Raw genomic sequence first — 17,950 nt, forward strand, 5'->3', positions numbered from 1 at the left:
CCGACAAATAAAGAACACTTTCGTGTTCTAAAAAGAAAACCTCTTAACAAAATAATGAAAATTGTAATCCAAGCACAACAGGTTTGATGATGTTCTAAAAGGAACTAGCATCCAAAGAAGTGACATGTATTCATCCAAGTGTTACCTTAACAGATAGCAGCAATGATTTTATTTTTCAAACCATTGGCAAGAAAAAAACAATTTTCTGCATTACATCATCATCGTAATTTCGCTCACCGTATCATTAGCAGACAAGTGGTCGTATACTAAATCACTGCGAAAAAGATGCTTATAATTCCCATGGCTGCAAGTAGTAGAAGAAAAAAGTTTAAACCTCAGATGATGTTTGAGAAAAGTTTTGCTGCATGATAATCATTGTCCATGTCTTTTACATAATGATCATAGTACCTTAACTCAATCAGTACACGAGGTTAAGCAATGCATGAAGGTAGAAGTTGACCAAACCAGAAACCGGTACATATGACAGAAAGTTCGGTACAAATTTGGATAACTGAACACAGAGAAATCAGTCAAATTCCCTCCATATTAAACCACCATTGCTCCAAACCGGAAAAACATGAATTCATCAGTCAGAGAAAAGGAGAACCAAATTCAAGCAGACATACCAAGCCCGCTGCGAGATCCACTTCTTATATAGCCACCAGCAATCTCGTACTGATGTCAAATGTGCAATGATTGTGACTCTGTGTACAACGGCACATAGGGTAGAAATAGCGGCTTGCCACCTGCAAGATGGGAAATCACTTTGACTTGCCGATTATCCATATTATAGCATATTAATGTGATACCCCCCGCAATGAAGAACACCAAGTTGCATTCCAGGTGAATTGCAACAAAATCAAGATCCCCATCAAGGCATAAATCTGTCCATCCAAATACGCTCGAAGTTTCAATGCTATGCTTCAGTATCCATTGTTCGTCTTGATAGTTCTCCAAAACATAAACTATTAGTCGAATGACAACACCATCTTTATCCCTCTGAAAACTGGCATAATGTAAGCGGCCCTGCGACCGCTGAATAAAACCTTCAACCACACCAAAATCATCGAACTGACCACCAGGGTCACTGAATTTCATCCATGTTTCTCCCTTGGTGTCCACCGCAGCTACACAATCGTGTAAGTCGAGGTCAAAGGCAAGAAAAAACAGAAGGCCATTTAGAAAGTCAGTTGCGGAGGAGTGCCCACTAGCAAGCCAGGTATCACTGTTCCATCTCTTCTCCTTATAAACCCACTCTTCGGTTTCAGACGAATACACTGCCACTCCGGAAAGTTCGGTGTTCTCCTCTATAAACTCAAACACATGGAAATGCGACGACAGTGCCGGGTCAAAGCCCAAACATGTGGCGGCCACCTCGGTATTGGCCTTGCCGGAGTTGGGCAATATGACCCACTTCTCCATGGCCGGATTGCACACGACATAATGGAATGCGCCAACCCCATCGGAAACGTCGTGGCATCGGCAGAGGAGGAGGCCGTTGCAGGAGTCAAGTAGATCGATGGGCAGGAAGGTGAGGGAGGTATCAAACGGAGGGCGGGGGTCCCCCGAGACCGAGAGGCTGGTAAAGTAGAAGGGCGACTCCAGAAGCCGCTGCCCGGTGGTGCTGCTGCCGTAGAAGAAGCCGGCCAGGGTTTGGGGGAGCCTTTTGCGGTGGTCGGGGTGCTGGATGAGCCCGAGCCAGTGCTTCGAGACGCACTTGCAGCGGCAGAGCGACTTGGCGGGGACGCGCGAGAGGATCTCCACGAGGAGGTCGTCGGTCAGCCTCTCGGCCGGCGTCCGGCTGGGGAAATCGGAGCAAGATCTGCGGAAAGAAACACAAACGGAGGAGAGTCAGGGGAGCAGCCACCGGGCGTGAGTCGACGCGCGGCCTTCCTCTCGCCGGCGAGGGCGCTCGGCCACAATGGACATAGCGAATGGGCCGTGAGTAAATGGGCTAACTGTATCATATCTGTAAGCATCGGCCTGTCTCAAAATAAATTCATCCCATCTTTCCGGAAAAAAAATCTATCCCTACAAAAAACTCAAAAAATCCTGTTTTCTCAAAACAAAGGCTAAAAAAACCATGTTAAAAAAGAACATAAAAAATACTTCCGGGAAAAGAACAATTAGAGTTTCAATCACGTACGCAATACTGTACCTTCTTTTTTGAGGGACACAATAATGTACTACTAATTGGAATGGCGGCTGCTAACAATCAACCAGATGATAGGATCGTTTCCTCTTTCGCTAGCGACAGCAACCCTAGCTTTAGGTTTAGGTCGCCGGTGGTGAGGGGGGTCGCCAGATCCCGTGCGTGCAGATTGTTTTAGCTTTAGGTTTTAGAGCTCTAGTGGCTTAGGTTTTTGGATCGTTCAACGTCTTGGCTTCGACAGCGGCGACGGCGGTGCTAAATAAAGAAGCTACGGATTGTTCTCCGGCGAGGCGATCGTCTCTATGGTTGGTGATGGATTTGGGAACCAGTGTGCTAAATAAAGAAGCTACCGATTGTTCTCCGGCGAGGCGATCGTCTCTATGGTTGGTGATGGATTTGGGAACCAGTCTGTTCAAGCGGGCATATCGTGGCAGCGACGTCGTCCTTCTGGTGGACTTGTGTCCTTCCGCTCTACCATTGCGACGGTGTCTGCTCCAGCGTGTCGCGGAGCTTGGGAGGTAGTCCAGGAGCAGATGTAGATTGTGGTCTGCATCAACGACATCTGAAAGAAGGAACATGTGTTGGGTTCATCATTGATGGATGGCAGATATGGTTTCCTCATTCGGCGTGTAGTCGTGGTGGGGTACCAGATCTGGAGTTTGATGGCATGTCCAGAGTGTTCACCGGTCTGATTTGTTTAGTGGCAATGACTTCACCTTTTGGTGAGCCACCTTGGAGGTTTTCAAAGCTGCATAACAGCGATGGAGCCGCGCCGAGCTCGGGTGAGGAGGTGATCCGTCATTATTTTTCTTTGATGGCTGTTGTAGTGGTGCCAGAGGCAGGTGACTAGCGTTGATGTCAAGCTAAGAGATGTTCTGCTATATTTTCAGTTTTGTCATGTCGGTCTTTACGCGCTAGATGATTAGTGCGAAACCTAAGTGCTACTTGTCAACCGTGTTATGATTTTTCCCGAAGAGGAAGGAAGATGCAGTACCATAGAGATAAGTATTTTCTTCAGTGAGAACCAAGGTTTATCGAACCGATAGAAGAACCATACAAATTCATGTCTTCGGTACCTACACACACAAAAGCAAATACTTGCACCCAACGCGAACAAGAGGGTTGTCAATCCCCTTGGACTCGCTACTTGCAAGGATTAATTCTGACAGTGGTAGAAGGATAAATAAATTGTAAAATGATAAGTATGTGAAGGAATCGGTACATGATAAGTATGTGAAAGTGGTATGTAGCTCGTTTGGGTCTAGAGGCACTTCTTTTCTTTTCGTGTTGCAGTTTGCACAGATAATTATTGTTCAAGGTTGGAAATGGTCTCTTTCATGTAGTAATTCTGGCTCTTTGGTTGTGTAGCATTTTCTTATGAGTTTCCTGGCTTCAATTTGCCTTGTTTGATGGGCTCCGAAGCCTCAGGACATTTATCTATTGGACAGTGACCCAACTCTGCCCCTGACTCGACTGGAAATAAATAATGTCAAGAGTGTTCTTCATGCCTGACACGACAATTTGTGGATGATTTGCTGCTTCATTTTGTCAGCGTGCAGCAGAGCAGGCCATAACCAGTATGAAAATGGCCATCAGCAGATGCAAGGGAGACCCAAATCCTATTAACCCTCTGGAATTTAGTTTGAGCATGAAGTCACACATTTCACTGTTTGAATTTGAAACTATTGTTCTAAAAACAATAATTATTTAGTAACACTAATATTTCTTGAATAAGTAGTTTGACCACAGCTTGACCATAGTTTGACCAGATTTGACCAAAATTCAAAAAAACTGAAATAATTATTTAGTAACAATAATATTTCTTGAATAAGTAGTTTGACCATTGTTTGACCACAGTTTGACCAGATTTGACCAAAATTCAAAAAAACTGAAATAATTATTTAGTAACACTAATATTCTTGAATAATTATTTAGTAACACTAATACTTCTTGAATAAGTAGTTTGACCATAGTTTGACCAGATTTAACGAAAATACAAAAAAACTGAAATTTGAGCATAACTTTTTTTCCTTTTAGAATTTGAGGAGTTATAGCCGTTTTACGTTTTTCCTGCATTTTTTGCAAAACATGTCCAAATTTAAGTTTTTAAATTTTCCTAACTAGTAGATGTAGTAATATAACTACCTCTCGAAGGATTTTATTTTTTGAAGTTTTTATCATTTTCTTTTGATTTTTTCAAAACAAAAAAGGCGATCCAGGGGGTGTGTGTGTGTTAGAGTTTGAAAATGGGACCTTTAGTCTCAATCCGGGACTAAAGGTCTAATCTTTAGTCACGGTTTAAGACACAAACCGGGACTAAAGGGCATCGCACCCTTTAGTCCCGGTTCGTGTCTTAAACCGGGACTAAAGGGCTCAGGTGAACCGGGACTAATGCCTTAGCCGCACAAACCGGGACCAATGCTCACATTAGTCCCGGTTCATGACTGAACCGGGACTAATGTGAATATTGCCCTGTGACCAAAGCCTTGTTTTCTACTAGTGTCACCAATCCATCTTCAGTGTTGTACTGCTGCATCAACCTTGCCAGGCATGTTGTCGACGCCACCACGACGCCAGATAACGCCACCATCCTGCGCGTGTCCATTCACGCGCGCCCATCGCCGAAACTCCGCAGCGCCATGCCGCCATGATCCGCCGTCGGCCTTGCGGTAGATGTAACACCGCTCCTCCTCTTGACCTCCATCCATCACTTGCTCCAAAACAATGCCCCCAAGAGGGAAAGCGATATAGAGAACGCCATCATCGTCCGATCCGAGAGACCCAGATCTAGGGTTTCCCCCGGAGCATCCCGAGCCTGATGACGCAAACTGCAACGACGATGCCTCGACAAGGAAACGACATCCAAGACGCCGCTATCGTTCGCCATGACCGTAGTCGGCGTGATTTTCATCGGCACTTACGCCACCGGGCGTGCGCCGCCGGCGTCGCTGGTCCCTTCAACTGGAGCAAACTCCAAAACGATGCCCTAAAAAGGGACTACGACGCAAAAGCACCGCCATCGCTCGATCCCAAGGAGATCTAGGGTTTCCCCCGGAGTTGCCCGCACCGTCAAGGACCAAACAAGGATGGAATCCGTAGATCCGCCCAGCTGCCGGCGTGTCGCACCCGCCACCACGCCGACCACGACCCGGAGACCAAGCCCACGCCTGGGCCCTGATCCGGCCGCGCCGCCACCGATCCGGTCGCGCCGCCGCCGTTCCTGACAACCGCGACGCCCCAGATCTTGAAGCCGCCTGCCGTGGAGGTATGGAATCGCCGGAGCGCTGCCACCCCCGCCGTGACATTCGGTCGAACACCACGCTCCAGCCCAGAGGCGCCGGGCCGCCCCAGCCCCTCACGAGCGGGAGGGCCCCGAGTCCCCGCCGCCGCCGGCGACGGCGAGGCTTCGCCCTACCGCTTCCTCGGGCGGCGGTGAGGGAGGAGGAGGAGAAGGGGAGGCCAGGCGATGGGATCTGGGAGCCTCCCGGCCACCACACGGGGGCGACTCGGGAGGAGGCAGGAACATCTATGACCCCTAAGGTCCTTGATTTCATGGGTGTAGACCATATACCAGCAAAGCACATACTCAAGCGATGGACAAAAGATGCAAGGGATGTACTACCACAACACTTGGCATACCTTCAGAAGGATCAGATATGAGTTAACCCCATAACATTCAGACATTCAAATCTATACACCCATGCCCTAGAGGTTGTCAGACTTGGTGAGGCAAACGCATGTGCGTATGAGCGTGCTATGGAACTCCTAAAGGAAGCAATCCATAAACTGACACCTATAGCTATTGTGCGCGACGGGATGGGTTTAGAGGACGTGATTCAGGCAAACAAGGCGAAAGCTAGAGAGGTGAGTGTGGGGCAAGCACCACAGATTGGGTATGGGAGTGACCCAGATGGTAGTGCAGTCGGTAATCTCCTCAGTTTGATGGCTCCAGAGCATACACAGAAGGCAGGCCGGCCAAAGAGTAGCAGGGACAAACCTTCATATGATGACCGTGCTGCGAAGAGCAAGAAACGTAAGATAGTGACACACCCAGCTGCTGCTGGAGCATGCGATACGAGCAAGCCAACACGCTTCTGCAGAATATGCCAACAGCCAGGGCACATGAGTACCACATGTCCGCAGAGGGGCGACCTCCCTCAGAAGGCAAAGAAGGAGGAGAAATGCTCAATCTGTGGGGTGGGAGGGCATCGGAAGAAGACCTGCAACAACCCTAAGGTTGTGCTACATGTTGAGAACATGACCTGTGGCACATCTTGGCCCATGCTCGACGAGTCGACGCGCCGTGATCAGCCAGCGGCTGTCCGCTGGTACGTATCGAATAGATGTTGCCTCTTTAGTATCGAAATACTGGGAGGTCCACGTACGTGTAGGCCTTATGATGCCGGGTACGGCCCTCATTCCAATGCGAGTCAATGGCTAGCGATACCGACACCGTGCCTGGCCGTCCGCTCCTATCAGTTTTTACAGGCTCTTAGAGCGGCCGATTCATTTCGTCCGCCTGCGTCCGTCTGGGTCGGCGCGGACAAAAATGACGGCCCAACGCGCCGACCCAAATCCAAATCACGTCCGCATCGTGTCCGCGCCGACGCATTTGCGGCTCAAATTTGCGCTTCAAATGTGTCAGCGCGGACGCCGAACAGACGCTTCGCGCGCCTTCTCGCTGTCCGTCGCATCCCCACATGGCGGCCGTCCAACTACCCGCTGCCCACGCGGTCAGCTTAATTTATGACGACGGGCCCACGCGTCAGCGACGGCGCTCGTCCTTTTTTAAGACGACCGTGCGGCGGGGCCGTCCTCATCCAAACTCGCCGTCCACATCTGCCCATCTTTGCTCCCTCGTAGCCGGCAAACCCTAGGCACCACAACCATAGCGAGATGGGCCTCTTCTCCGGCGCCAGCGACAGCAAGGCCAAGGCCAAGTCCCCCCCCCCCCCACCCCTTTCCCCTCAGAGTTCCTCCCACCTTCGCCGGCGCCGGCGCCTTGCCGGCAGAGGCAGCGCGTGAACGTGCCAGTGCACCAGACGGAGTGGCACTTGCAGAACCGCCAGCCTCTGCCGTATCTGGACATGACGCTGCCGCACGACTGGCATCTGGATCCAGATAGGATCCCAGTGCCGGCGGCACCGCGGACGGCTCGTGCTCACACGGAGGAGGTGCGGCGCCGGCGAGCACTGCTGACGCCAGAGCAGCGCCTTGACAAGGCCTATGCAACGGACTCGCCTAACTGGGCGAGGTGGTTCGCCTTCAAGCACGAGGAGGCGAGGTGACGGGGCGTGCATGAGGTCGCCGCCAATGCCGCTCGTCGTCCGCGAGGAGGACCAGGCAGCGCAGGACGCCTACCAGGCGGCCCTTGCGACTGTCTACCGGGAGAGCGAGGAGGACGAGCGGCGCAGAGCGGAGGCGCCGGAGGCGGAAGAGGAGGCCCGATACAAGGCGGTAATGGCACAGGCCCTTACCCTCTCCGCGGCGGGCGACAACGTGGTGCCGCCGGTGGCCCCGCCGTCCCCCATCAAGCCAGAGCCGCGGCCCAAGCCCGAGCCCATCGCGCGCTTCTCCTGGAAGGGAGTGGTGCGCGAGTGGGTGTCCGCGCCACCGGTTTGGCCGGGGGCGACGCCGGCGCAGGAGCTGGCATACCTCGAGATGTGGCGCCAGCGCCGGCTGGCAGAGGAGCGCCGCCGCGGCGAGTATGAGGAGATGCTCGAGCGCGACCTCGAGGAGGAGCAGCGCGAGGCCGAGGAGGAGGCGCGCCAGGCCGCGGCTGCACAGGCGGCCGCACACCCCCACCCCCACCCCCACCCCGGCACTACCTGCGCCCGCACAGCCCGACATGACGGTGTTCTGGAACACGGCGTTCGCCTGGGCCGGGCCGGCGCCGACGCTCATCGATCTCACGGACCCCAAGGACGACGACGATGACGCCTAGGGCAGCGCGCCGCCTCGTAGTTTATGCTGTTTTTTTTAAATGCAAATGTGGACGCATGGACTCTCGCCGGCCTTCGTGGCCGGCTTTAATGTTTAATTAATGATGTTTCTCTTTTTTTAATATGCATGCGTTCATTTTTTGGCGCCGTCAAAATGGGTCTTAGGTCAGCGTTGGGCGCACGCGCCAATCCAAATAGGAAAGCGGACATCTGTGTCCGTCTGGCCAACCCAAACGAACAAAAAGCGAACGAAATCGCCGTCCGTTTGGATCGGCCATTGGAGTTGCTCTTATGGATCGGCAACGGCAATGGCGCTGATGTTGTTTCTCCTGGTGTTTGTTGCCTCGGTGACCATGACCCTAAATGGTCAATGGTTGACAGTAATTATACCATGGTAACCATGATCAGGTCAATGATGGCGACGATGACACAAAGATCTTTGTCACTGGGTTATGTGTGTTAAGCTCAACACGTCTTGTTGGCTTCACTGGGGTTGTTTGACTGTACTCCAAGCCTAATTTAACTACGTAGCGTGCCTAACTTGGTCAGGGTTTTAGACCTTGGACATTTTGGCCCTGATTTTCCATAAGAAAAAATGAAGTGCCTTCTTATTGTTCAATTGCAACTGCACTGCTTGTTTGGTTTCAGCGAAATTTCTTGAAGTATGCTCAGCATTTATTCAATTAAAATACTAATGCAAAGATTAATTAGCAGCGAAGATCATATTGATGGGTAACATGCTCCCACTTAAGCATGGCACTGGCATTGAAGAAAAGGTACACAAGAGAAAAAACAAGAAAAATTGAAATCATTATGGATGGATGAAATAAAAACAATGTATCGAAAGGATTAGCACGATAAGGAAAGTAAAAGAAAAAAATGGTATCATCTGGCGTGGATGGAATAAAAAAATGAATCATCTGAGATTGATGAATAGAATTTGCGCAGTTGGGAAGGGAGAGAAAGAAAGAAGAAAAAAAAGGAGTATTCTGGGATGGATGAAATAAATGAAAAGTAATCAAAATCAGCTGAGATGGATGTAAAAAGATCGTCGGATCTACGCAATTGCGAAGCGAGGGAAGGAAAGAAAAATTGAAATCATCTAGGATGGATGAAATAATGAAATAAAAATCATGTGTGGTGAACGAAAAAGATCTCTGCAATTGGAAAGCAGCAGCTAAACGCTCGCTGGGCCACCTTCCTTCTCGGTCCACCAGCTAAGCTGGGCCTCTAATTGCACAGCTCATTTTTCATCCGTCTAGTCATCTAAGTGATTACATGATCCGAGTCAACTAGGCCGTGTCCGATCATCACGTGAGACGGACTAGTCAACATCGGTGAACATCTTCATGTTGATCGTATCTTCTATACGACTCATGCTCGACCTTTCGGTCTTCTGTGTTCCGAGGCCATGTCTTTACATGCTAGGCTCGTCAAGTCAACCTAACTGTTTGCATGTGTAAATCTATCTTACACCCGTTGTATGTGAACGTTGGAACCTATCACACCCGATCATCACGTGGTGCTTAGAAACGAACGAACTGTCGCAATGGTGCACAGTTAGGGGGAACACTTTCTTGAAATTTTAATGAGGGATCATCTTATTTAATACCGTCGTTCTAAGCAAATAAGATGTATAAACATGATAAACATCACATGCAATCAAATGGTGACATGATATGGCCAATATCATATAGCTCCTTTGATCTCCATCTTGGGGCTCCACGATCATCTTGTCACCGGCATGACACCATGATCTCCATCATCATGATCTCCATCATCTTGTCACCGGCTTAGGATTGGGTCTTGTCCATCACATCATTCTCCTAATGATGTGATCCCGTTATCAACGACATCCAATGTCCATGGTCAGGAAACCGTAACCATCTATTGATCAACGAGCTAGTCAACTAGAGGCTTACTAGGGACATGGTGTTGTCTATGTATCCACACATGTATCTGAGTTTCCTATCAATACAATTCTAGCATGGATAATAAATGATTATCATGAACAGGGAAATATAATAATAACCAATTTATTATTGCCTCTAGGGCATATTTCCAACAGTCTCCCACTTGCACTAGAGTTAATAATCCAGTTCACATCGATATGTGATTAACACTCAAGGTCACATCCCCATGTGACTAACACCCAAAGAGTTCTGGGTTTGATCATGTTATGCTTGTGAGAGAGGTTATAGTCAACGGGCCTGAACCTTTCAGATCCGTGTGCGCTTTACAAATCTCTATGTCATCTCCTAGATGCAGCTACCACGCTCTATTTGGAGCTATTCCAAATAACTGTTCTACTATACGAATCCAGTTTACTACTCAGAATAATCTGGATTAGTGTCAAAGCTTGCATCAGCGTAACCCTTTACGACGAACTCTTTTACCACCTCCATAATCGAGAAAAGTTCCTTAGTCCACTAGTTACTAAGGATAACTTTGACCGCTGTCCTGTGATCCATTCTTGGGTCACTCTTGTACCCCTTGACTGACTCATGGCAAGGCACACTTCAGGTGCGGTACACAGCATAGCATACTGTAGAGCCTACGTCTTAAGCATAGGGGACGACCTTCGTCCTTTCTCTCTATTCTGCCGTGGTCGAGCTTTAAGTCTTAACTTCATACCTTACCACTCAGGCAAGAACTCCTTCTTTGACTGATCCATCTTGAACACCTTCAAGATCATGTCAAGGTATGTGCTCATTTGAAAGTACTATTAAGCGTTTTGATCTATCCTTATAGATCTTGATGCTCAATGTTCAAGTAGCTTAATCCAGGCTTTCCATTGAAAAAACACTTTCCAAATAACCCTATATGCTTTCCAGAAATTCTACGTCATTTCTGATCAACAATATGTCAACAACATATATTCATCAGAAATTCTGTAGTGCTCCCACTCTCTTCTTTGGAAATACAAGTTTCTCATAAACTTTGTATAAACCCAAAATCTTTGATCATCATCAAAGCATACATTCCAACTCCGAGATGCTTACTCCAGTCCTTAGAAGGATTGCTGGAGCTTTGCATACTTATTAGCATCTTTCAGGATTGACAAAACCTTCCGTTTGTATCACATACAACCTTTCCTCAAGAAACGTCGAGGAAACAATGTTTTGACATCCTATCTGTAAGATTTCATAAATAATGCAGTAATCGCTAATATAATTCCAACAGACTCTTAGCATCGCTACGAGTGAGAAAGTCTCACCGTAGTCAACTCCTTGAACTTGTCGGAAAACATTTTAACGACAAGTCGAGCTTTCTTAATGGTGACATTTACCATCATTGTCCGTCTTCCTTTTAAAATCCATCTGTACTCAACAGCCTCACGACCATCGAGCTGTTCTGTCAAAGTCTACACTTTGTTTCCATACATGGATCCTCTCTCGGATTTTATGGCCTCGAGCCATTTATCGGAATCCGGGCCCACCATCGCTTCTCCATAGCTCGTAGGTTCATTGTTGTCTAGCAACATGACTTCCAAAACAGGATTACGTACCACTCTGAAGTAGTGCGCATCCTTGTCATCCCACGAGGTTTGGTAGTGACTTGATCTAAAGTTTCATGATCACTATCATAAGCTTCCACTTCAATTGGTGTAGGTGCCACAGGAACAACTTCCTGTGCCCTGCCACACACTAGTTGAAGAGACGGTTCAATAACCTCATCAAGTCTCCACCATCCTCCCACTCAATTCTTTCGAGAGAAACTTTTCCTCGAGAAAGGACCCGATTCTAGAAACAATCCCTTATTGCTTTCGGATCTGAGATAGGAGGTATACCCAACTGTTTTGGGTGTCCTATGAAGATGCATTTATCCGCTTTGGGTTCGAGCTTATCAGCCTGAAACTTTTTCACATAAGCGTCGCAGCCCCAAACTTTTAAGAAATGACAGCTTAGGTTTCTCTAAACCATGGTTCATACGGTGTCATCTCATCGGAATTACGTGGTGCCCTATTTAAAGTGAATGTGGTTGTCTCTAATGCCTAACCCATAAACTACCGTGGTAATTCGATAAGAGACATCATGGTATGCATCATATCCAATAGGGTGCAGTTATGATGTTCGGACACACCATCACACTACGGTGTTCCAGGCTGTATTAGTTGTGAAACAATTTCCACAATGTCTTAATTCTGTGCCAAACTCGTAATTTAGATATTCATCTCTATGATCATATCATAGATATTTTATCCTCTTGTCACGACGATCTTTCAACTTCACCCTGAAATTACCTGAACCTTTCAATAATTCAGACTCGTGATTCATCAAGTAAATATACTCAACATCTACTCAAATCATCTGTGAAGTAAGAACATAACGATATCCACTACATGCCTCAGCACTCATTGGATTGCACACATCAAAATGTATTACTTCCAACAAGTTGCTTTCTAGTTCCATTTTACTGAAAACGAGGCTTTCAGTCATCTTGCCCATGTGGTATGATTTGCATGTCTCAAGTGATTCAAAATCAAGTGAGTCCAAACGGTCCATTTGCATGGAGTTTCTTCATGCATATACACCAATAGACATGGTTCGCATGTCTCAAACTTTTCAAAAATGAGTGAGTCAAAAGATCCATCAACATGGAGCTTCCTCATGCGTTTTATACCGATATGACTTACGTGGCAGTGCCACAAGTAGGTGGTACTATCATTACTATCTTTTGGCATGAACATGTGTATCACTACGATCGAGATTCAATAAACCATTCATTTTAGGTGCAAGACCATTGAAGGTATTATTCAAATAAACAGAGTAACCATTATTCTCCTTAAATGAATAACCGTATTGCGATAGACATAATCCAATCATGTCTATGTTCAACGCAAACACCAAATAACAATTATTTAGGTTTAACACCAATCTCGATGGTAGAGGGAGCGTGCGATGCTTGATCATATCAACATTGGAAACACTTCCAACACATATCGTCAGCTCACCTTTAGCTAGTCTCCGCTTATTCCGTAGCTTTTATTTCGAGTTACTAACACTTAGCAACCGAACCGGTATCTAATACCCTGGTGCTACTAGGAGTACTAGTAAAGTACACATTAACATAATATATCAAATATACTTCTATCGACCTTGCCAGCCTTCTCATCTACCAAGTATCTAGGGTAATTCTGCTTCAGTGGTTGTTCCCCTTATTACAGAAGCACTTAGTCTCGGGTTTGGGTTCAACTTTGGGTTTCTTCACTAGAGCAGCAGCTGAATTGCCGTTTCATGAAGTATCCCTTCGTGCCCTTGCCCTTATTGAAACTAGTGGTTTCACCAACCATCAACAATTGATGCTCCTTCTTGATTTCTACTTTTGTGGTGTCAAACATCGCGAATATCTCAAGGATCATCATATATGTCCCTGATATATTATAGTTCATCACGAAGCTCTAGCAGCTTGGTGGTAATGACTTCGGAGAAACATCACTATCTCATCTGGAAGATCAACTCCCACTTGATTCAAATGATTGTTGTACTCAGACAATCTGAGCACAAGTTCAACAATTGAGCTTTTCTCCCTTAGTTTGCAGGCTAAGAAAATCGTCGGAGGTCTTATACCTCTTGACGTGGGCACGAGCCTGAAATCCCAATTTCAGCCCTCGAAACATCTCATATGTTTCGCGACGTTTCAAAAACGTCTTCGGTGCCTCAACTCTAAACCGTTTAACTGAACTATCACGTAGTTATCAAAATGTGTATGTCAGATGTTCGCAACATCCACAGACGACGTTCGAGGTTCAGCACACTGAGCAGTGCATTAAGGACATAAGCCTTCTAAGAAGCAATGAGGACAATCCTCAGTTTACGGACCTAGTCCGCATAATTGCTACTATCAACTTTCAACTAATTTTTCTCTAGGAACATATCTAAACAGTAGAACTAAAGCGCGAGCTACGACATAATTTGCGAAGACCTTTTGACTATGTCCAGGATAATTAAGTTCATCTTATGAACTCCCACTCAGATAGACATCCCTCTAGTCATCTAAGTGATTACATGATCCGAGTCAACTAGGCCGTGTCCGATCATCACGTGAGACGGACTAGTCATCATCGGTGAACATCTTCATGTTGATCGTATCTTCTATACGACTCATGCTCGACCTTTCGGTCTTCTGTGTTCCGAGGCCATGTCTGTACATGCTAGGCTCGTCAAGTCAACCTAAGTGTTTGCATGTGTAAATCTGTCTTACACCCGTTGTATGTGAACGTTGGAATCTATCACACCCGATCATCACGTGGTGCTTAGAAACGAACGAACTGTCGCAATGGTGCACAGTTAGGGGGAACACTTTCTTGAAATTTTAATGAGGGATCATCTTATTTAATACCGTCGTTCCAAGCAAATAAGATGTATAAACATGATAAACATCACATGCAATCAAATGGTGACATGATATGGCCAATATCATATAGCTCCTTTGATCTCCATCTTGGGGCTCCATGATCATCTTGTCACCGGCATGACACCATGATCTCCATCATCGTGTCTCCATGAAGTTGTCACGTCATCTATTACTTCTACTACTACAGCTAACGGTTAGCAATAAAGTAAAGTAATTACATGACGTTTATGTTGACACGCAGGTCATAAATAAATTAAGACAACTCCTATGGCTCCTGCCGGTTGTCATACTCATCAACATGCAAGTCGTGATTCCTATTACAAGAACATGATCATCTCATACATCACATATATCATTCATCACATCCTTTGGCCATATCACATCACATAGCATACCCTGCAAAAACAAGTTAGACGTCCTCTAATTGTTGTTTGCATGTTTTACGTGGCTGCTATGGGTTTCTAGCAAGAACGTTTCTTACCTACGCAAAAACCACAACGTGATATGCCAATTGCTATTTACCCTTCATAAGGACCCTTTTCATCGAATCCGATCCGACTAAAGTGGGAGAGACAGACACCCGCCAGCCACCTAATGCAACTAGTGCATGTCAGTCGGTGGAACCGGTCTCACGTAAGCATACGTGTAAGGTTGGTCCGGGCCGCTTCATCCCACGATGCCGCCGAATCAAGATAAGACTAGTAACGGCAAGCATATTGAACAAAATCAACGCCCACAACTACTTTGTGTTCTACTCGTGCATAGAAACTACGCATAGACCTAGCTCATGATGCCACTGTTGGGGAACGTAGCATAAATTCAAAAAATTTCTACGTGTCACCAAGATCTATTATGGAGTCATCTAGCAACGAGGGAGGAGTGGATCTACATACCCTTGTAGATCGCGCGCGGAAGCGTTCAAGAGAATGGGGTTGATGGAGTCGTACTCGTCGTGATCCAAATCACCGATGATCCTAGCGCCGAACGGACGGCACCTCCGTGTTCAACACACGTACGGAGCAGCGACGTCTCCTCCTTCTTGATCCAGCAAGGGGAAAGGAGAGGTTGATGGAGATCCAGCAGCACGACGGCGTGGTGGTGGAAGTAGCGGGATTCCAACAGGGCTTCGCCAAGCGCTGCGGGAGGAGGGAGATGTGCCATGGGAGGGAGAGGGAGGCGCCAGGGCTTAGGTTGTTGTTGCCCTCCCTTCCCCCACTATATATAGGGCCAAGGGAGAGGAGGGGGGCGCAGCCTTGGCCCTTCCTCCAAGGAAGGGTGCGGCCAGGGAGGAGTCCCTCCTCCCCAAGGCACCTCGGAGGTGCCTTCCCCCTTTAGGACTCTTCCTTTTCCTCTTCTCTTGGCGCATGGGCCTCTTGGGGCTGGTGCCCTTGGCCCATATAGGCCAACACGCACCCCCTACAGCCCATGTGGCCCCCCGGGGCAGGTGGCCCCACCAGGTGGACCCCCGGGACCCTTCCGGTGGTCCCGGTACAATACCGGTGACCCCGAAACTTGTCCCGATGGCCGAAATAGCACTTCCTATATGTAAATCTTTACCTCCGGACCATTCCGGAACTCCTCGTGACGTCCGGGATCTCATCCGGGACTCCGAACAACATTCGGGTTACCGCATACTAATATCTCTATAACCCTAGCGTCACCGAACCTTAAGTGTGTAGACCCTACGGGTTCGGGAGACATGCAGACATGACCGAGATGACTCTTCGGTCAATAACCAACAGCGGGGTCTAGATACCCATGTTGGCTCCCACATGTTCCATGATGATCTCATCAGATGAACCACGATGTCAAGGACTTAATCAATCCCGTATACAATTCCCTTTGTCTAGCGGTATTGTACTTGCCCGAGATTCGATCGTCGGTATCCCGATACCTTGTTCAATCTCGTTACCGGCAAGTCTCTTTACTCGTTCCGTAACACATCATCCCATGATCAACTCCTTGATCACATTGTGCACATTATGATGATGTCCTACCGAGTGGGCCCAGAGATACCTCTCCGTCACACGGAGTGACAAATCCCAGTCTCGATTCGTGCCAACCCAACAGACACTTTCGGAGATACCCGTAGTGCACCTTTATAGCCATCCAGTTACGTTGTGACGTTTGGCACACCCAAAGCACTCCTACGGTATCCGGGAGTTGCACAATCTCATGGTCTAAGGAAATGATACTCGACATTAGAAAAGCTTTAGCATACGAACTACATGATCTTGTGCTAGGCTTAGGATTGGGTCTTGTCCATCACATCATTCTCCTAATGATGTGATCCCGTTATCAACGACATCCAATGTCCATGGTCAGGAAACCGTAACCATCTATTGATCAACGAGCTAGTCAACTAGAGGCTTACTAGGGACATGGTGTTGTCTATGTATCCACACATGTATCTGAGTTTCCTATCAATACAATTCTAGCATGGATAATAAACGATTATCATGAACAGGGAAATATAATAATAACCAATTTATTATTGCCTCTAGGGCATATTTCCAACACTATCAACACTGTCAACCGCAAAAGAAAAAAAAGAAAAGAAAAAACACTGTCTGGGCTTTCAGTTTGTTTCGGAGACTTGGAGCTGAAAATCAGAGCACCCACAGAGCCATGAACCTCGTAGTTTCTCTATTATAGGGCATAAAAAGGTCAAAATTCAGAAACAGTTGTTCATCGGTTACTTCTTTGTTCAACTCAACCACTCGTCCCCCGCGTCGCCTCTCTAGCGACTCGGGTGGAGCCCTCGTCCGCGCCGCCGGGCCGCCCCCCTCACCCCCCTCCCTCCCCTCGCCGTCGCCGGAGGAGGCCGCCAGGCTAAGCCCGGGCAGCGAACGGCGGCGGCGGGGTCTTCCCCTTCCTCTTCCTCTCGTCCGACGGCGGAGGAGGCGGTGGCGGATCTGGAGCCCCTACGACGACGGCTTCCCCTGGCGGTGCGGCGCGCGGCTGCTGCGCGGCGTCGGCGTGGCCGTGCCTTGCGGTGTGGTTGGGGCCCAGCGACCGCGGCGCCTCCTCCCCATCCTTCGATGTGACTCCGGCCACATCTGACGGCGGAGGACTGTGCGTCGCGCGAGGCTGCGGCTTCCCAGCGGCTTCTCTGTCTGCCGGCCATCTCGCAGCGAGGCCCGGAGCGAGGTCTCCGATCTGTTCAGGCCCTCCCTTGCCTCTGGATCTGGTGATGTGGGCTCCGGACCGATGGGCCTGGTCAGGCTCCTTTGGTGGTGATGTCATCGGCGGTGGTGGGCTGTGGTTGTCGGGGCGGCGGCCCCGGGTTCGGCGGTGGCGGCTTCGGCCGGGGGGCGGAGCGCTTCTGGACGCGGCGGATCGAGGGGTCCCGTGGCTAGATTGGAGTCGGCCTCGGCAGGGGTGGTGGTTTGTGGGCGGCGGTCGGTGGTCGGTGGTGGCAGGTGGCCGGCACATCTCCGGGAGAAATCCTTGCTCCATTCTTCACCGGAGCCGGTGACGGCGGCGCCCGCAGGTGCCG

At 48.4% G+C, this 17,950-nt stretch overlaps 1 protein-coding gene across 1 annotated transcript; it reads right to left on the reverse strand.

Annotated features, from left to right (window-relative positions):
• Positions 1-681: 681 nt before the first annotated feature.
• LOC125519483 (F-box protein At5g07610-like) lies at positions 682-1,839 on the reverse strand (the record flags this gene model as incomplete). Its single annotated transcript, XM_048684275.1, has 1 exon — positions 682-1,839. A coding segment is annotated over one exon (1,158 nt), but the record flags the coding sequence as incomplete, so codon positions are not given.
• Between the last annotated feature and the right edge of the window lie 16,111 nt (positions 1,840-17,950).

Source organism: Triticum urartu, chromosome 7, assembly GCF_003073215.2.
Source record: "Triticum urartu cultivar G1812 chromosome 7, Tu2.1, whole genome shotgun sequence".
Taxonomy (NCBI): Eukaryota; Viridiplantae; Streptophyta; class Magnoliopsida; order Poales; family Poaceae; genus Triticum; species Triticum urartu.